Source organism: Zalophus californianus, chromosome 3 (genome assembly GCF_009762305.2).
Source record: "Zalophus californianus isolate mZalCal1 chromosome 3, mZalCal1.pri.v2, whole genome shotgun sequence".
Lineage (NCBI taxonomy): Eukaryota > Metazoa > Chordata > Mammalia > Carnivora > Otariidae > Zalophus > Zalophus californianus.
Genome location: NC_045597.1, coordinates 181202804 through 181224016, shown reverse-complemented (window position 1 = coordinate 181224016; position 21213 = coordinate 181202804). Strand labels below are relative to the sequence as shown.

General features: G+C 44.1%; 1 protein-coding gene across 1 annotated transcript; it reads left to right on the top strand.

Moving 5' to 3' along the window:
• The first annotated feature begins 3896 nt into the window (after positions 1 to 3896).
• Positions 3897 to 20232, top strand: FAM124B (family with sequence similarity 124 member B). The gene is made up of 2 exons (XM_027590027.2): positions 3897 to 5207; positions 17480 to 20232. Exons 1-2 carry the CDS (start codon positions 4476 to 4478, stop codon positions 18125 to 18127), a joined length of 1380 nt encoding a protein of 459 aa, XP_027445828.2. The 5' UTR covers positions 3897 to 4475; the 3' UTR covers positions 18128 to 20232.
• Positions 20233 to 21213: the final 981 nt, after the last annotated feature.

Here is a 21213-nt window from a genome sequence, read left to right as displayed (position 1 = left end):
GAGTGCATAGATCTCTGTTGTTTGCCAGCCGTGTGTGTGTGTGTGTGTGTGTGTGTGTGTGTGTGTGTGTGTGTGTGCATGTCTGTGTGTGGGCATCTCTGTGTGTGTGGTGTGTGCGCACATATGTGCGCACGCATGTCCATCTGTGTGTGCATGTGCTTGTGTGTGTGTGCACGCGCGTGAGTGCATCTCCGTGTGCACGTGCTTATGTGTGTGTGTGCGTGTGTGTGTGTGTCGGGAGAAGGGCCAGGAAGGTGAAGGCCAACTACAGGAATGGCACTGGGGCAGGAATGTCTATGATGGGGAAACATGTGTTAACCAGTAATGCTCATTCCTCCTGCCTTCCTTTTCCCTTGTTTTGTGCCGGCTGTGTGTCGTGAACTTGAATGTCCCTTATCTGAATAGACACAGGTGATGAATGCTGCTGTGCATGGCTCCTCTTAGGAGTGGTGGGGAAGCGTAGTTTAAAAACCAGAAATCTGGGCTCTGCCTCTAACCAGCTGGACAGTCCCTTAAGCTCCCTGGGATCCTTATTCCTTCAGAGACTCCAGATTCCTCCTTCACTTCAGATCTATCCAGTGCCTTCTCCTCTGCAGGAACAGGGCTGTGGGTTGCCATCAGGGGTTAAAGGATGAGCATGGAACGGCCCTTGGCCCTTCATCGGCACCTGTCTCCATTTACTGCCTCGGGCTCTGCAATGCTGGCCTCTGGTTAGAGCTGAGTATCACACAAGGAATCAGAGTTAAGGTTGTTTGGGGAACAAGGGAAACAGGTTTGAACGGCTCTGAGGTCTGCTTGGTGCTTCTTCGGAATTTGCCTAGTCCAGAAGGGAGCATGACTCTGAAACTCGGAGTTATGGTGTTTTTCTAGCTGGTGGCACTTCCTGAAGTGTGCAACCTCAGACACCCATACAGGGTTCAGACAACACACTCGCTCTCCACTTCTCCCCGGATGCCACGGACATGCTGCTCGTTCCTGACACTGGGCACCCCGGAGTCCCTTCTTCTTACCTGTCCTCTCCTTATCACGTGTTCTCCACTGGGTCGCCACTTGCCTCCCCATGTTACCCAAAGACCAATGGTCCCCAGCCCATCTTCTCTGGTCTGCAGCCCTGCAGGCTATCTGGCCACTCGCACCTCCACTCTGATGTCCCACCGGCACGTACACCCACCATGTCCCATCTGCACTCCCCGTCCTCCCTCCCAACTGCTCTCTTTCTCCGGGGTCCCTTATCTGGGGATGAGTTGCCTCACCTTGGCACCCTGGGAGGCTGCCTGGACCCATCCCTGCCGCTTTCTGCCCATAGCCAACCAACAAGCCGTTCACTGACTTTGACTTTCTATCTATCGCTGCTGTCCATGTGTTCCTCAAAGCACTGCCTCTTTTTTTCAAGTCAACGTCTTCATGGTTCTGTTCCCATCAGAAAAACCCCAAACCCTTTGGGGTGACCCGCGAGGCCTGGCTGCCTCTCCAGCCTCTTGCCACCTTCCCCCTTCTCTGTCCCCATCCTCCAGCAGTCTTGAACTGCTTGCTGTTTGGCCACTGGGTCACGATCCCTGCACTCTTCTCCAGGCATGGCCTGTCCCCATCAACTTCCTCTCCTTGGAACCCCTCCCCCTCCCCCAACCGAGTCTCCTCAGCTGCCTGGCTCCTTCTTTCCAGAAGCATCTCCTCCTCTCCCTGGAGGCTGATGCCATTAGTTTAGGTGCTCCTCCAAAGTGGGACCCGCCGATGCTCTCCTCTGTGCTCCTGGCGCAGTGCCTGGCTCTCAATATGTGGGATAAATAAACACATTTTCTAAGTTAAAGAGAGAAAGAAACTTTCTCAAAGCTTTCTCGGAGTGGCAGTGGGGTGTCAGAGTTTTAATGTATCCCATGTATTTATGTGGCTTACAGCAGGTACAGATCCCGGTGGCTCTCCTCGGGCTCCAACAAGTCCTCATAACTAGCTGATTTCTTACCTTTCTTTGTACTCCCTGTCACCAGTTCCTCCACTTGGCCAGGAGGAGTTGACCACCTGGCTGCCGTCCAGGGGTTGGTGACTGACAGATACCCGGGCATCTTTGCCAAGTTTAAGAAAAGTAAGGTAGAGAGCCAAGTGTCAGCTGTCCAGGTCCTGGGACTCAAAGCTGATGATTTCCCCTCATATATTCATCTGTGCCTTCCGCAGAGGCAGCTTGCAAGAAGAAAGAGCACGGTGGAATAAAGCCGAGCTGAGAATCTGGCCATTATGGTGGGTGGCAGGCAGTGAGGAGGAGGGAGGCAGTTACTCTGAGGGTCAGTATTTCAGGTTGTTCCCGGAAAAATAATTGCAAAGGCAGCCAGTCAGAAAGGAGACTCATGGTACCCCCTGTGTTTCTTGGCACTTTGGCTGCCTTCAGATTAATGAAATCTTTCCAGTCCTGACAGAAATGACAACCTCAAGAGGGAAAAAGTATGTTTTCACACTGGATAAAAGATTAAAACAACACGAAGAAGCAAACCCTGTTCCTATATATGGGCTTCAATACTTGCCTTGTGCAAAATGTTGTGAGTTAATATCTTTGTCTCATGGGTATGTTTTTCCTCCTTGAATCTTTAGAGTTATTTCCAGAATTGCAAAGGATATTTCAGAAACCATGTCTAAAGTCTAAAGTGCCCGAGTACAGTCAGCTCCCTGAGTGGAAGGAGAGAGAAAAGGGAAGGGTGTCCTACTGAGAGATGAGAAAGTTATTGCCTGCAAATCCTATTGTGTAACGTGAATTAAGAGTTGTTATTGTTTTTTTTTTAAAGATTGAGCACTCTAATGCCTTAAAAAAAAAACTAATGATTTTTGGAAAGTGGAAGCCAAATGAATTTAATTACTATGATAATTAAAAAACAATTCATTTATTATCAACTATATTTATATATTTTTCCAATGCAAAAAGTATAGGATTTATGAACCTCGAATGATTGGAAGTGTAGGTTTGATTTAGAAAAGGAATCTGAATAGAAATGATTCCTTTTCATAGATAACAATATTTGCCTTCAAATTTGGTTATTAAACTTTTAAGGGAATCTGCCTACATAAAGCAAAAGTTAAGGTAAGTTATATTTAAAATCACAAAAGTGCTTTCTAAATTATAAAAGATTGTCACAACGTGTTCCATTTATAAGCATTCGTAAGTAAGTAGCTTATTTTAAGAATTCTGTTTAGAAAAATGTGCTTGCCCACACCTTTCAGGAGCACAGCTCTCTCAATAGCAAATGATTTTCAAAAGGATACTCAGAACACATTAGGGTGGGTGTTATGTTTAGAGCTTGAATATTCTTATTGAAGATTATTCATTTTATGATTCAACAGCACGCCGAGTCTCTAGGATAAATACATGTCCTCAACGAGAATTTACTTTGGTGTCCTTTCCCTATCCTAAGGAAGAAGATCCAGACCTCCAGGTCCTTGAGAAGCACCTCATCTTTACTTCTCTGGGGCACCTCTCAGTTCCTGGGTGCAAATCTTCCCTCAGCCACTTTTTAGCTGTGAGACCTTAGGCAAGTTACTTAGCTTTTCTTCTGTTACTTAGCCTTAGGTCATTCATCAGTCATCTGGGGATAAATAGTCTTTTCTTCAGAGGTTTGCTGCAGGATTAAATCCATTTATGTAAAGTTTTAGAACGGTTTATGACTGGTGCCTAGTAGATAGATCTGAGCAATCATACTGTCCCTGTTGGGAAGCTCTCACTCTTCCTAAAGAATCAGCATGAGTAAAGGGGGACTTTTTTTTTTTTTGCAACATCTTTTTTTATTTTTTTGCAACATTTCAGTACATACACTCAGTCTTTGCATCAGAGCAAATAATTTTCAGTGAACACTCAGTATTATTTAGATACAGTATCTTCTCTTCAATGCCATAGCATCAGTTGTCCGGTAACAAAATAAAAAGACAAAGGGGGAAAAAAATCCTGGCAAGGGGACAAGTTTCAAGAATTGTTTGAAAGCAGTCATTGTATTCAGGTGGCCTGGCAGCCTACTGTAAACACGGAGAGATGTAAGGAGGAAATCAGAACCCATTGTGGGCCCATAAAATGGATGTCTTTTCAACTAAACAGATTGCTATCAGCCTAACAGAGCCGACTCATGTTCCTCTTTGCCTGGTCATTTCCTTTACTGAGTGACCGTAAGAACCACCCACTTGGGTGTTTCTCAGGATTATAGGTTTTTAGGTCAAACAGAAACCCCGGGGAGTGCCTGGACAAGTCCAGGGCGCAGTTACATTGTGCATGAGCTGGATAACATTGACCCCAAGGCTGTTGTGCCCCAGTTTGTGTGGATGGTCAGGCTGTGCGGCTGCTGCCAACCAGGGGCCCAGGTTAGGAGCTTTGCTCTGAAGTGGCTGCAGGTTTCCTGGTGGGCTGAAGACTCTGCGGGAAAACCGCCCGCTTCTTCCTTCGCTGCAGAAGCTTGACCGGTGGACCCTCCACGCCTGCTTCCTTTGTACTCCTCGGGCAGTCCGGAATGGACGGGACACCAGAGCCTCTGGCCATGACTGTCCACCTGCTCGCCAACTCTGGGCATGGCTCGCTTCTGCAGCAAACTCTGGATCAGCTCCTGGACTGCATTTGCCCAGACGTGCATCCCTTTCTGGTGTCAGAGCGGGTCAGTCCAGTGAAATCCTATGACAAGTGCCACTCCAAGCGCTCACGGTTCCCGGGAATGTCTGTGTTGCTCTTCCTGCACGAGAGCCTGGGAGAGGAGCGGCTCTTTCGGGTTCTTGACTCCCTCCAGCACTGGCCGTGGCACTGTTACCCTGCCCCGAATGCTCAGGGGGGGCCGTGTCCCTACATCCTTGCCAACCAGGAGTTCTACAGTGTGGACAGCCAGATGCCCGTCTGGGGTGTGAGGCAGGTGCACTATGGCTCCGAGGTCCTGAGGGTGACACTCTACTGCAGTTTTGATAACTACGAGGATGCCATCAGACTCTATGAGTTGATCCTGCAGAAGGAAGCCACCGTGCAGAAAAGCAACTTCTGTGTCTTCGTGCTCTATGCCACTGAGAGCTTCGCTCTGCAGTTCTCCCTGGCGCAGCTGCCCCTTGGAATGTCAGTGGACCCCAAAGAATCTTCTGTGCTGCAGTTCAAGGTTCAAGAGATCGGCCAGTTAGTGCCTCTTCTACCCCACCCGTGCGTCCCCATCAGCCGCACCAGGTGGCAGACGCAAGACTACGATGGCAATAAGATCCTGCTTCAGGTATTCTGGTTTTGCCTCTGATCTTTGTAGACACACATGGAACTGTGTGATTTTACCTCTGAGATGGGCCTTTGGATGATTGAATGCAGTGGTTCTCAGCCTTGCTTGCACATCAGAATCCTGGGGAGCTTGCAAAAATTCCCGTGCCACGCTTGCACCCCGGGCCAGTTAGACCAGCATCTCCAGGGGTGCCTTGGATGACTCAAATAAGTAGTGTCAGGGTTGAGAGTCACTGATCTAATAAAAGCCCCTCATCTGACAGATGATGGAGTTCATTCTCCATGAGCTTGTAGCTTATGCGAGTGGTTTGCGGTAGAATCCAACGACACCACATTTCTCAGATTGTCCTTTAAAACTGTGTGCAAATACTTTGCCCACGCTTTGGGGTTTGGGAATAGTATAAGCTCTTTCCATCTGACCTAAGGAAGCTGAAGTTGTAATTATGGTTGGGATTGTTAATTTTGTAGTCCTGTTGACTTCATTTATTTTTTCCTATTGACTTAATGTTTAAGCAGCTTGGATCACTGTCAATTTTTCCCCAAATCAAGTTAGATGGTTAGAATGCCTTTGAAAAGAAAACCTGGATATGAAAGCCTTCTTCTGTAAGCATCCCATTTAAGCCACACACAGTCATGATCACTACCATAATGTGTCATCTCCCGTGGAGTGTTCTGTGGCCGTTGAGCCTTGTACCCAGTAGCTGCCTGGCTTAGCCTTGATTCCTTCATTAGCACAATGGAGGTAATATTAACATCTTTCTATAGTGTGGGTTGTTATCCACACGAAATGACGTAATGCTTCACGTGCTTAAGACAGTGCCCAGAATGCAATTTTAGCTATTATTACCTGTTATGACCTAAACTAAGTGTTATTACATTGATTACTTTAATTCTTACAACCTAGGAAGTTTCTGTGCCTTTTACTTAACTCAGCAATTACCAAGGCATCTAAAGTTTCTCCTTCAGCCTTGGTTAATCTCCAGCATTTAAAATCAACCTCACTGTCAAACAAACATTGAGTATGTGTGTGCAGCAGGGGGCACATTTTTAATGGCTCCTATTTTTAAGATCAACCTGACCAACTTGGATCAGATGCTCTTCTCTAAACCAATTGCTGCATCCAAGGGAATGGGATTCGTGTGGATTGGTGTAGTTCTGAGGCAGAGGCTCTGCTCTCCACACCTGGATTATCTGTGGAGTCAGACCCTCCTGGGACTCCCAGGGGAGAGTAAGGACCCCTAGTGAAGATCAGTAGGGGAACAAATGCGGGGTGGCCAAGATGACGGATATTGACCAAAAGAAAGAAAATAACACCTATTCAAGGGAAAACCGTAACCACCAATTAACCTCTCCACAAATAACCTTTCCTCAGGGCTGGAAAGGACACGCGTGTGGGCGTGCTAGACATGGTGAGGGAGCGCGATGGACAAAGCTTCCTAAGGAGTGATACCTGGACCTGCTGAGGCTGGACAGCCCAGAAGGAAGTAGGCAGATGGAGAAGGGAGGAAGGTGTTCCAAAGAGGAGAGACAGTGGGTGACCTTGTGTGGTGTGACATTTTCTTAGCAGGGCATGTTCAGAAAACTGCCTGAGGTTCTATGTGGCTGGGGTGGAAAGAGGAGGAGCGGGCGGGTGGAGACCACATCACCAGGAATATGGTCAGTCACTGGAAGGTAAGCCCCATGAGGGCAGGCAGCTCTCTGCCCACTTTTGTATTCCCAGTACCTAGAACAGTGTCTGGCACACGGGAGGCAAATACATTCTTGTGTGAATGAACCAGACCCTTGCTAAGAGCTTCTATTTTATCCTTACTGCAATCAGCGGTCACTGATGGAGTCTGTGAGTGGTACTGACATGTATAATTTGTTATGAGGATCAAAAAAGAGAATATAAATGAGGTGCTCTGTAAAGTAGAAGCTGTAGGAGATCACGCAGAAGCAATGTGATCATTGTCTAGGTAAGAAGCCACTGGCCATCTAGCCAGATGCACACCGTGAACAGTTCCTTTCCCACATGACCTCCTGTCCATGCAGACAGTCTGATGCTTCTCAGAGTCTAGAATGCGTATTTGTGATGAGAGCGATAGTAGGGTACAGAGTAGATGCTCAGTAAATGAATGAATGTGCCAATAAATGATCAAATATGTCCATGTTTCTTCATTCACCAAATACTCTTCCTGAGTGCCTGCCCTGCACCAGGCCCTGTTCTAGGCCCTGTTGTCCCTTTGTCTTAGTTCTGGATGGTTGCATAAGTACGCTGGGTCGATTCTTCCCTTCCCCTCTCTAGCAGTCCTCCTTTGTCCCTGCATTTTTCCCGCAGTTGCCCTGTGGGAGGTGAGACAGCCAATCCTCTGTGACCCTTTGGTTAGGTGTTCGGTGTGATGTCATGCCGCCTTCTGTGTTAGGTGTTCTGTGTGACCTTGGGCTGATGGGGGTCCCGACTCTCCCATAAGTGCCTGGAATATCAAGTGGCCTATGGTAAATGCCTCGTCCCCACCTTGAGTGTGGGGACAGGAAGAGTTAATGTGACCAAGTTTGGAAAAATTGTGTGGAGGATGTATAACTCGGAGGATGACTGAACCAACTGGTAGAATGGTGTAGGGCTGGAGAGTTCAAATGAGTTTAGGAGAACGATTTTTGGCCCACTGAGTATGGGGGCAGGAGGGTGTACAACAGGCTTTAGTTGTTTTCAGAGAAGGGGCAGACGTGATAGTCTGCAGTATACGCTTTAGGACGCTAACCCTGGCACCTTCACGCAGGGTAGATTGGATGCGTACTAGACTGACTGATCCAAAGGTGACTTCAGTCATCCCCTCAGAGGCCAGCTAAGTTTTTGAGTAAGAAGACCCATACTGGAATCGTGAGGTTAAATATGAACTGTAGTCCAGGGGTAGACTGAACAGATTTGGAAATGAATTAGATGTAGGGGTCAAAAAGAGGGAGGGTGACGATGAGTCTGGACACATTGGGTTTGAGATGCTGGCATGTCATTTGGGTGAAGATATTCCCGATCAGGTGGCCTCTGAGAGCTGGAGCTTGGCCTAGGGACATAGGCTGGGGTGATGGTTGAAACCCTGGGAAGAAGTGCTGTTATCAAGGAAGAGAGCGTAGAATGGGAAGAGATGAAGGCAGAACCTACAAAATGTCCACACTCCAGGAGTGGGGAAAGAGAAGAAGAAGTGAAGCAATGTGAGAAGGAGCAGCCAGAAAGCAGGCGAAGATCACAATGTCATGACCAGTGATGCACTTGGTGGCATGCCATAGTCCCTACGATGCGATTTCTCAGATACGCTAGAACACGCCCCTAAGGCTCTTTCACCCTGCTCTCCTCACCGGGCCGTTGGTCTCTAGTGGAGTTGCCAATAACTCCCAGGAGGTTGGCAAGTGCTGCGGGCCAGCTTGCCTTCACTGGTAACTGCCGCCACCACCACCCTGCACTTATGGGCATGTCCTTGCCAACGTCTCCACAATGCTACCGGAACCAGGCTGTAATTTTCAGCAAGATCTTGCTGAAAATTTGAGGATAAAGGGGAAAACAAGAAAACATTCTCCATAGGGAAGGTAACTTATAAGACTTCTGGGTGTCACCATTCAGAGCTCCTTGGCCGGGACGTGAGCTTGATATCCTTCCCCCTGGTCTCCTCCTTGTGTTCTCCACACCCGTCACTAGGAGGTGCCCCAGGCCAAGGATACAGCAAGAGCGGGGAGGTTCTCTCTCAGCCCCTTGAGGGCCCACCTTCCAGGTTTCTCTTGACAAGGGTTGACTGCTCCCAAGATGGATGAAATGGGAAAGTTCACACGCATCTCCATCTCCTGTCCCACGGTGGTGGTGTCTTGTTCATAGACCTGGACGGGGGGCTCAGTTGCACTGGTACATGAACCCAACATCAGGGTAACCCGGGATACTGAGTCTCAACAACAGACTCTGGTCATCAGCCATCCTTTCCGGCAGCTCTTCCCAGTTTATTCTGCTGAATAAGCTGGAACTCAGGCCTGCATATCCTTCCTCCAGTCTGTGGGCTCACCTCTGTATCCTCTACAATGGGTACTTGCGTTAGAATCCACACAGCTCTCCAAGAACCAGCTTTTGATTTCATTGATTTTCTCTACTGATTTCCTATTTTCAATTTCATTGATTTCTGCTCTAATTCTGAATATCTTTTCGTCTGCTTACTTTGGATTTTTTAAAAAGATTTTATTTATTTATTTGAGAGAGAGTGAGAGAGTGCACTTGAGGTGGGGGGAAGAGCAGAGAGAGAGGGACAAGAAGACTCCGAGCTGAGTGCAGAGCCTGACACAGGGCTCGATCTCATGATCCTCATATCACGACCTGAGCTGAAATCACGAGTCCGATGCTCAACTGACTAAGCCACCCAGGTGCCCCACTCTTGTCTTTTTTTTTTTTTTTTTTTTCTGGTGTCTTTTAGGATTTTTTCTTTATCTTTGATTTTTGTAGTTTGGAAAACAATGTGTCTAGGTGAAGCTTTTGAGGAATTTTTGTGCTTGGTGTTCTCTGGGCTTCCTGGATTTGTGGTTTGGTTTCCGACATTAATTTGGGGAACATTTTCAGTCATTGTTATTTCAAATATTTCTTCTGTTCCTTTCTCTCTTTCTTTCCTTCTGGTCTGCCTACGATGCATCTGTTACACTTTTGGTAGCTGTCTCACAGTCCTTGGATATTCCGTTCTAGTTTATTGTCTTTGTTCTCTTCGATTTTTAGTTTTGAAAGTTTCTTCTGAGGTACTCTCAGGCTCAGGATTCTTTCCTCAGCTGTGTCCAGTCTACTAGTAAGCTCATCAAAACCAAGCCCATTCTTGATTTCCATTACAGTGTGTGTGGTTTTTTTTTAATCTCTAGTGTTTCTTTCTGTTCTTTCTTAGTGTTTCTATCGTTAATATTGCCCATCTGTTCTTGCATGCTGTTTACTTGATCCATTAGCGCTCTTAGTACATCAATCATAGCTGTTTCAAATTCCTGGCATGATAATTCCAACAACTCGGCCATGCCTGGTTCTGATGCTTACTCTGTCTCGTCAAATTGTGTTTTTTTACCTTTTAGTATGCCTTGTGTTTTGTTTTGTTTTTGTTTTTGTTAGCTAGACATGATGTAGCAGGTTAAAGGAACTGCTGAAAATAGGCCTTTTGTAATGTGGTGGTGAGGAGCTGGGGAAGGGGAAGCATTCTATGATTAGATTGCACACAGTCTTTTAGTGAGTCTATGCCTAGGACTGTGAATTCACAAGTATTTTTAATTTTTTTTCTCCCTCCTTTGGCAGGAGAGGATGGCTAGAATGGGCTGGAATTGAATATTTCCCTTCCCCCAGGTCAGTCAGGCTCAGGTGAGCTTCTGCTTAACTAGTTTTCTCTGAGAGCAGGCCTTTTAATAACACAGTTTTCTGGCATGTTTAAAAGTGGTGCTTTTTCTCCTTCCCTTCCAGAAGCACAAAGAGATTTTTCTCCGATATTTATTGTGAGCATCTGGTCAAGCGCCTGGAGGGAAATCCCACAAGCTTGCAGGGCCCCTCTGTGACTGGGTCCCCCTGGAGTTTTTAACCCTCAGAGTTGTCTGCATTGAACCTTCCACCATTCCTCAGTCACAGTTGAACTTTTCCTCATCTGGCACTGGTTCTTGCTGTGGCTTCCACTTATGAGTCTCCACTCCAAGAAGCTGTGATTCCCTGTATTTGTCTGTTGTCTCTCTAGTCTTGGGAGCTGCTGTTTGCCCTGCGTGCTCCCCTCTCATACAGATTCTGGAAGAATTTTTGCTCTAAGGCCACCAGCATCAGTAAATGTTGACCGCCCCTCCCTCGAAAGTCTCTCCTCTGTGGGCTTCCATAACCCAGCTCTTTAACTAAGCAGTTTATCTTCTCTGGCTGTCCCTTCCCAAGGACTCACCTCTTTCTTCTTGTCCCTGAATCAGGTTTGTTCACCCATGGTGGTATTGACATCTTGGCCTAGATGATTCTTTGTCATGGCGGACTGTCCTGTGCATTGCTGATGTTAGCAGCATCGTTGGCTCTAGATGCCAGTAGCAGCGACCCCTGCACCCCAGTTGTGACAATCAAAATGCCTCCAGCCCTTGTCAAATGACTCTGGGGGGTGAAGTTTCCCCCAGTTGAGAACTGCTGTCTTTGACTAAAGGTTTCCCTAAGATTAAGAAATATAGATCATGGGCGCCTGGGTGGATCAGTTGGTTAAGCGACTGCCTTCGGCTCAGGTCATGATCCTAGAGTCCCGGGATCGAGTCCCGCATCGGGCTCCCTGCTCAGCAGGGAGTCTGCTTCTCCCTCTGACCCTCTTCCCTCTCGTGCTCTCTATCTCTCATTCTCTCTCTCAAATAAATAAAATCTTAAAAAAAAAAGAAATATAGATCATCCTGTGGATTTAATATCATCTTTGTTCCCCTTACTTGTATCTCTAGCTCTTGAGCTTTAGCTTATTTATTTATTTATTTATTTATTTATTTATTTTTTAGCTTATTTCCAGCTTCCTGTAAGATGATTTGAACATAATGTCTCATCCTCATCTTACATTCAGTCCAAGCAAAACCTAAGTCACCATCTCCCTCATCTTCTCCAGCTCTGATCACTCTGTCCCCATTTGCTCTGGTTTTTGTCACAATTAAAGCCTCTTTTTCCAGAAGCTGCACATTCAGTCACACCCAACTGTTGTAGTTTTCCTCTGGGGTCATTCCTCTTCTCCCTTCCTCCTTTAAGCCCGCATAGCTTGAAATATGCATTATTATTATTATGACATTCTAACTCTTCACTCTAGCTCCAGGCATCCTATTTTATCCAGCACATCATAGATGAATATATTTTCAAACGACTGCTACATTTATCGCTATCCCAACTTTCTTTCCAGAACTCTAGGCTCATTCCTGCACCCAGGTATTTTGTTTATTGTTGTAAAACACACATAACATAAATTTTGTCACTTGAACCATTTTTAAGTGTTGGGTTCAGTGCCATTAGGTACATTTACAATGTTGCACAACCATCACCATAGTCTGTTTCCAGAACTTCTTCGTCACACCAACCAGAAACTCTGTACCTATTACACCATAATCCACTATTCTCTCCTCTCCCCAGTCCCTGGTAACCTCTTTTCTTCTTTCTGTCCCTATAAATTTGCTTATTCTAAGCACCTCCCATATGTGAAATCATATAATATTTGCCCTTACGTCTGGCTTAGTTCACTCAGTATAATGTTTTCAAGGTTCATCCATGTAGCATGTGTCAGAATTTCATTCCTGTTTAGGTTGAAAATGTTGCATTTTATGGATATCTACATCTATGTATTGCCTAAGCTGTTCCTTATCCAGAGATGTCTTTCTCTTCCTCTTTACTTATCCATCCTTCAAGGCTCTGCTCAAATAGCAATTTCTCTATGAAATCTGCCATGAAGCTCAAGTGCACATTCACTCCCATTTGGTGTATGTTTTACATGGAAATTTTTGTAATACGTGATTGATTATACATTTTCTTATTGTTGCACCATATAATTTTGGAGTTTATGACTCTCTACCTCTTTTCAGTACTTTGTTGTAAATGTCTATTTCCAGTAGACTTGTAGGTAGACAGCTGTTTCTGAAGCATGGATTGATTGCTTGTTTTCAGGAAATAAGTCTGTCTCTTCAGAAAAGTATATATTCCAGAAGCTAGTTTGGTGTAAGCAAGCGTGTGGTTCTTTTCATTTTATCAACAGACATTTACTAAGTTTGTCCTTATGTTCTTCATTAGCTATTGAAAAATGAAAGAACATAGTCTCTCATGAAGAAAGTAATTATTTTCTTCTGTAGCATTTCTTTTATTTATTTATTTATTATTTTTAAAGATTTTATTTATTTATTCATGAGAGACAGAAGAAGAGAGAGGGAGAGGGAGAGAGAGAGAGAGAGAAGCAGGCTCCCAAGGAGCCCGGAGCCCGATGCAGGACTCGATCCCAGGACCCTGGGATCATGACCTGAGCCGAAGGCAGACGCTTAACCATCTGAGCCACCCAGGCGCCCTTCTGTAGCATTTCTTGAGGGTCCTTTCTCATTTCCAAATCTCTCAGCTGTGCACACTCAGACTCTATTCCTCCCTCTTTGTTCCTTTCTTTTTTCTTTTCCATCCCTACCCCTAATGTACCCCACAGAACCACACACATAGCCACACACACACACACACTCTCTCTCTCTCTCTCTCTCTCCAATCCCTGCTCTTCTCACTCAATACTTGGGTTTATGCTGCCCTGAAAAAAAAAAAAACACTTGGAGGCATTGCTTAGAAGATTTTCACTCTTATAGAAAAGCAGGTTAACATCAGTGGCTTTGGTTAATCAGTTGAAGTAAGTACCTTTAATTTAAAGATCAATTAATTGGAAGGGACTGATTTCAACTCTTAGGTAAGCAAGTTTGACATTGTTTTGGGGTTTCTTATTATCCGTATAATTTGTTACCATTTAATTTTATTCTCAGTGTAGGAAAAATTCTCTTTGGCTATCTCTTGGAATCACTTCTAGTAAGAGACAATATTATTTTCCCTTCATGATGTGAATCTGTTCTTAAACAGCTTCATCATTTTTCAATGATGTATATTCTCTTGTTTCTTAGTGTTTAGAGTCAAATGAGTGACAAATGATCTTTCTATTCATCAAGATAACTGCTAGCATTCCCTGAAACTTGAAAAAGCTAGCTCTCAATTTGTAACATTTTACAAATATTTCTTGGAAAGATGAACTCTAAATGATCAGAATTCCTACAAAATGCATTTCACTCTATTTTTTGGCAAGAGGAGTCTTCTTCTCCCTCAAGGGATTTCTCTCAATCACTCAGCATTATGTTTCTCCTAGAAATTTTTCACTCTAACTGCACACATCTGCATTTCTACATTAATAATGTTGAACTCATTTGTGCTATGTGATCCAAGGATCTTTAGACCTTTCTTTAAGAAGGAAAAGTTGACATTTCATTCTCTTAAAAAGTTTGCAGAAATGGCCAACCATATGATGAAAGCCTTTTTTAATTTTTTTGATAAGACTTTATATCTATTAATGTCAATAATTAGGGGCCCAATACATAGATTCTACATTTCCATACATTTCTACATGTAAAAATTTATATTTTCTTTTTTTAAGATTTTATTTATTTATTTATTTATTTATGTATTTATGTATTTATGTATTTATGTATTTATTTACCTACTTACTTATTTTATTTGACAGAGAGAGAGATGGTGAGAGCAGGAACACAAGCAGGAGTAATGGGAAAGGGAGAAGCAGGCTTCCTGCCGAGCAGGACCCTGGGATCATGACCTGAGCTGAACGCAGATGCTTAATGACTGAGCCACCGAGGTGCTCCAAAATTTATATTTTCTTAGGTGCTAAGCTTTACTTATGTATCCAGAAGACATCTAGTGATTACTTACCACATGCTAGGCACTATGTTAGGTATTGGAGATATAACAATGAAGAAGGAGAATACAATCCTTCTCCCAGATGGCAAGTTTAGAGGAAGATACAGATAAGTAAGTGTGCAGGTGCATAACAGTGTGGTTAACTACTATGATATGGTAGTATAGGCTGCTAGAAGAGCTAGTAACAATACTAATTACTATGATAATGACCAACTCATATTTATTTATTTTTTTAAAGATTTTATTTATTTATTTGAGAGAGAGAGAGAATGAGAGACAGAGAGAGCATGAGAGGGAAGAGGGTCAGAGGGAGAAGCAAACCCCCTGCTGAGCAGGGAGCCCGATGTGGGACTCGATCCCAGGACTCCAGGATCATGACCTGAGCCGAAGGCAGTCGCTCAACCAACTGAGCCACCCAGGCGCCCACCAACTCATATTTAGCACTACTATGTCCCAGGCACTGTTATCATTTAATCCTTTCAATGGCTCTATGATGCTGGTACTTATGATTATCTCCTTTTATAGATGAAGAAACTGAGGCATAGGAAGATTAGGTAACTTGTCTAAAGTGCAACAACTAATAAGTGGCAGAGTCAATATTTAGGGGACCTACCCCAGATTCAGTGATATCAAGAAAGCTTCCAAGAGGAAATGATGTAGAAGCTGGAGTTGGCCATGGGTTTTTAGGAAAAAAGGTTAGAAGAGACATATCCCAGACGGAGGAAATAATATCCACAAACACTGGCACTGGGAAAGAGCAAATAATAACCAAGAAGTTCAATTTTGGCAAGCAGAGGCTGAAAGGGAGGAAGTGGTGAATGATCAGGTGGGAGGAAGAAGGGGCAGACTGTGCGGGGGTGTGATAAGACATATTAAAGGACTTAGATTTTTATCTCAAGAAGAGTAGGGAGCCATCAGAAGCAGGAGGGTGACATGATGAAAACTGTTTTTGAAGCTCCCCTTGTAATGGAGTGGAGAAGGGACTAGAGTGAGGTAAGAGCGTCCATGGGGGGGCGCCTGGGTGGCTCAGTTGTTAAGTGTCTGCCTTCGGCTCAGGTCATGATCCCAGGGTCCTGGGATAGAGCCCCGCGTCGGGCTCCCTGCTCCGCGCGAAGCCTGCTTCTCCCTCTCCCACTCCCCCTGCTTGTGTTCCCTCTCTCACTGTAAATAAATAAAATCTTAAAAAAAAAAAAGAGTGTCCATGGGGGCCCCATCATCAAATGACCATTGCAATAATTCAGACAAGAGATGGAGAGAGTCTGACCTAGGGTTAATGGCAATGTACATGGAGAGACAGGAAGATCTGAGAGATCTCTAGGAGGCAGAGTCCATGAGAATGGATGACATGCGGATGAAGAAGGGAAAGTGATGCTCTTGTTTGACTAACATGGGGCTAAACTGTTCAAAGAAAGGAAAAAGACTAAACAGAACAGAATTAGCATGAGTAGGAAAATGAGTTCATTCTGGACATGTTGAGTTTGAGTAGTTGGTGCCTGGAAGACAGTTGGATAGATAAGTATGAGGCTTAAAAGACAGATCTGAACTGTAGTTATGTTTTTGGGAGCCTTCATCATTTAGATAGTAATTGAAGGCATGGGTGTCCCTGAGATTGCCCTGGGTGTCCCACCAGAGTGCTGCCTTTGCTACAATTGATGAACCTGCATAGACACATCATTATCACCCAAAGTCCATAGTTTATTTAGGGTTCACTCTTGGTGTTGTACATTTTAATGGTTTTGACAAGTGTGTAATGACTTGTATCCCCCGTTGTAGTATCATACAGAGTAGTTTCACTGCCCTAAAAATCCTGGGCTCTGCCTGTTCATCTTTCCCTCCCCTCTAACCCCTGGCAACCACTAACCTTTTTATGCTCTCCATGGTTTTGCCTTTTCCAGATGTCATATTGTTGGAATCATACAGTATGTAGATTTTTTCGGATGGGTTTCTTTCACTTAGTAAATGCATGTAAGGTTCTGTTGTACATTCTTTTTGATATTTGGGCCAGGCAGGGGTGGACCCTGGATACCAATTTCTAAGAGCTACTGACAAGATAGAGAAAACTGTCTTTTCCAGAAATCTTCTTGGTGAGAGTGTTGTATAAGGAGTAGGGGATGAGGCTCCCAAGAGTCCAAGGATGGAACGCGGGCCAGTGAACTCCATTGTGTGGAGGGAGAGAGCAGTTAACTCTGGGGTGGCAGCTCTCCTGAGTAGGGTCTGTAAGTTTGAAACCAGCATGGAGCTGCTAGGGATTAAGACACCGCAGGTCCCATATAGGCAGTCCCCCTCCTTTCTTCGATGTTCTGCCACATGCCACTACATATGGCATATGTACTATAAATAGTCCCCCTAAATTTAAAGAATATTGACTTGAAAGGTGTCTAATTATTAGTCTGCTTGGAGTGCCCACATGTCTTGCAATAGCTCAAGATATATATTGTTAGTATGATGTAAAAGGACTTTGGAAGATTGAATTCTTATTCCAATCTTTATCTTTTGGTGGCTTTTGATTTTTGTTCTTATTTTTGCATAGTTGGTAATACATCATTTGCAACCTCAGGTGAGGCCACCAAATAACACCTGTGAACATCTTGGCATCATTTGAACAACATGATCTACAAGAACTGTGTTGTTGCATTTGATTCTCAGATTCTTCGCCTTGTCAAATGTTTTTTAGGGAGTCTGAGAGAGAGAGAGATGTTTGGAGCTGATACTGATATATCTCACGATTAGATTACACTTATTACTTCACTTCAACTGGCTTTTTTGAAAGTCTGCTGTGGGCACCGGGTGGCAGAGGATGAGTGGGACACGGTCTGTTCTTGGCATTTAGTTAATGGAAAACATCTGCTGAATTTGTTTCTTTTCCACTTGTCCCTTAGGTCCAGGTGAATCCAGGACTTGGTGTCAGAAATGGCGAGCTTTCCTTTCTGAATGGCACCTCGGGAGCTGACACACTTCTCCAGGGCTCCCGGCTGATCCCTGTCTCCACAAGGAGGACCCTGGAGCCACAATGCCGAAGGAACCGGTCCAGGAGGCTCAAGGTGGGTTCTCTGGAGTGCGCAGAGCCTGCTGAGAGCTCTGGGTCAGACAGCTGTAGTGGCACCTCGTGGAAAAGCCCTGGCTGCTTGTCCCAGGACAGGAGCTCTGCAATGGGCATCCAGATGCATCTGCCTTCTCCCCACCTCCAACCTGGGGCCAGAAGAAAGGTCCTCAGCCTGCAAGACAGCTTTGGGAAGCTGGAGGCAGAAACGAATGTTGACACGGGGTGCACCGTGGTCAATTCTGGACCCCGACAGTCTTTTCTGAGCAGATTTTCAAGGGATGTCCGGACCAGCCAGGCACCACCCTGCTTGCCAGACTCCTCCTCAGGGGCAACTGCCTCCAAGAACAATAGAGTCTTTAAGGCAAGGACCCATTCTTTGTCACTTGCTGGCCAAAAGGATCTTGGTGCAAGGAAGATAATTTCACAATGTCCCCTTCACCTGCCAGTCCAGGGTGAAGAAAAAGAAGAAGAATTCTTTATATAGCATAAAACAAATGTGATTTCCTAAAACACAAGATCAGATATAGTGTTCTAGAAATGGAGCACTGTTTCTTGGTCATGTGATGGGTCCTGAATGTTAGCCACGTACCGATCTGTATTGCTTTTATTTCAAATGTGCATAGTCTAACGGTGCTGTGAAGTATTGTTTATTTGCCATCATGGTCATGAAGAAACACAGCCAGCACATAGGGAGAAAGCCCAAGGCCCTGTGTCCCTGAAGACACACTAACCCAGCTGGGTGTGTTGATTTCAGCACCTATCAGGAATAATTGCTTTGTATGCCAGTGAGTCGGATGTGTTATGCAATGCTGATGAGTGGATGTAATTTAGTTTTAATTTTTACTTGGGTTGCATAGCTCATCCCCCTGGATAACATGGACTATTTATTCTTTAGTGTTTTTTAATTTTTATGTGACCTCCTTTGGTAATGAGGCCCTGTACACCACGTAGCCTCTGGTGATTTTGCCTTTAAAGTTGTTTGCCTCTAGAATGAGTTCACATGCGAGGGTTTTGAAAATTACGAGCAATTAATTTTTTTTCCTGTTTAATGAGCAGAAACCCTAGAAGTCAAAAGATCAGGTGAAAAATGAAAGCGAGGTTCTAGGATTTCCCTGCTCCTCCATTTCTCATTTGTTTCCGCACTACTCCAAAGGGGCCAGTGGTTCCCGTTTCTAACCAGAGAGGAATGTGACATGATTGGATGATTCCAGAGCTCTACTTGATGTGGCAGGAAGATTAGATTGGATGGGTTGTTGGAGCAGGACTTGCGTTCTTCTGGCCAAGTTCGAATTCCTAAATTTCCTTGCAATACGCATTCATCCATTTATACATTCATTCATTCAGCAAATATTTATTGAGCACCTACCTTTGAATAAGACATTGACGTATAGTCCACATACAATCTGTGGCCATCAAACCCAAAAGATATATATGGTCTCCCAAGTAGAAATCCATTCTATCAACACCTGAGAATATGTTGAAATCTTAACTTAATTCCTCTGGGACCCTTTTCCACAGCGATTTTCACCCTTGCTGCACAAGGCTGTAGTAAGCAGGTGTAGACTGGGCGTATTATGATTCTAATTATAACCATAAGGGACAAATTCTCATTGCTCTTGTGCTGTATTTTTCTGTTGGGTCTAAACACACATTTAAAAAATATCTGAGGTCTCTGTGTTGTGGCTACTTTATAAGGTTATTTGACTCCACGGACTTTATTCTCCAGGACAGATGTTACATAAGATTATAAATGCTAATTTAGCTGGGTCTTCTGGTGACCCTGATACTTAGTATACCCACTTGAGGAGAAGGATGAGTTCAGGCCCAAGGATGAGTCTTAGGGCAGGGACGCCCACTGAGTTTGGGTGCCCTTCTGAGCTTGAAGAACTGAAACGAAGGAGAGTGGCAAATCGACAAAGACGAGACTTCTACATTGATTTTATTTCTTCCTGGGCTCACGACCTCCATACATTCCCATTCTCATTTTCTTTCTCCCTGTCCCCCAGACTAAAGTTAGATTTTAGGAAGTAGAATGAAGAATTTTGGTCTGCTTTTCTAGAATAAGAGTTAAGAAAAATGAAAGTCTTATTTAAATGGAACTATTGAGCTGCCTTGAAAAGCACAGCAGGGGGGCAGTTCTGAAATTTCTTTCCCACTTTTTTTGAGGTAACCTGAATTCTTTAACATAATACATGGGTGAGACTATAAGTACATGGAAATTATGAAGAATACTGGAAAATGTGAAGGAGTACCTTACAAAATTGACTTGAAAATAATACACTCTTAAAATGGCACCGGCTCTACTCTGCACAGCAATCCAATTTACAACATGGTGGGATGGACATTCCAATGGGGCCAGGGTGCCAAAGGCCCCACTTTTGGCCTCAGCTTTTAAATTTACTACTTATGGGACCTTGAACTGTCAGCGTCGTTGATCCTCTGTTGCCTTTCCTATTGTAACAAAATGTTGTTAAGAGAATCAAGATGATGCACATGAAAGCATTTGGATATTATTAAGCCTTATAAATATGTAAGATAGTATTATTATTATAAATGGTCCTTCAGACCCATGGTTTTTTTAAATGTCATGCCAACAGGAGGTTTTTTGTTTTTTTTTTTTTGTTTTTTTAGAAACAACTTTTAGTAAAATCAATGATTCAATAAAAAAAAAAAAAAGCTCCGTAAGAATTTTTGCTATGTGTGCCATTTATTTATGTTCACATATCTAGGAGGAAAATTATGGACGGAAAGAATCAAGTATATCTTACAGTTCAAAAGAGATTGTATGTAACAGGAATAAGCTATGGACTAGTTTAATCCAATTTATCAAATTAGCCAGACTCTTTACTTACTTATGCTGTATTTTTTAAAATATAAAACATATCACTTTTTAAATCAGAGGGACTCTTGATAATCAGAGTACTTTATATTTCTTTATAGGTACACTAAAAATCAGTTGCATTGCAGTTGTTTGGCTATTTTTAACCTTATTAATAGTATATCATACTTCTTTGCAAGTGTTATTTGGACATTGCTAAACATTAACAGAAATGATAGCATTTGGAAACTTTCAAATGTGTTTGTCCATTAGGGAAAGTAGAGCTGGGGGTTTGGGGTTGGGAGGGGGAAGGGCGGGACACCCCTCCATTTACAAAGGGAGGTGGGGCAGGAGCCTCGGCTGCTCCCCAATCCACCCTCTGCTCTGATGAGACTTTGTAGAGGCAGTCTGGTCCTTCCATGGCCCCAATACTCTGCTCTCCCCTTTTCCTTCCTTCTGGAGAGAGTCGGGGAAAGGGGAAGGGAAGCGAAAGAGAAGAGAATGGAGCCCATTTTCTGTTGATTAGAAACTCCTAAATTTCACCTCCGTGTTATAAAACCTATTCAGAAATTCCTGAGATAACTTAATACTGTCTAACTTTCTTGAATCTTCTCTAAGCCCTCATGCTTGGGCTTTCTCTCCCTTGTCCTTCCTTCTTTCCTTCCCTCTCCTTTCGCTGCCCCTTTTGTTCCTTTCCTTTCCTTTTTCCTTCCTTTCCTTTCCTTTCCCTTTCCTTTCCTTTCCTTCTTTCC

What these genes read in the sequence shown, in the direction of transcription:
- FAM124B (XM_027590027.2), top strand. Translation starts at nt 4,476, where the DNA reads ATGGACGGGACACCAGAGCCTCTGGCCATGACTGTCCACCTGCTCGCC. An exon ending in GCAATAAGATCCTGCTTCAG is followed by an intron (nt 5,208 to 17,479) that starts GTATTCTGGTTT and finishes CTTGTCCCTTAG; the next exon opens with GTCCAGGTGAATCCAGGACT.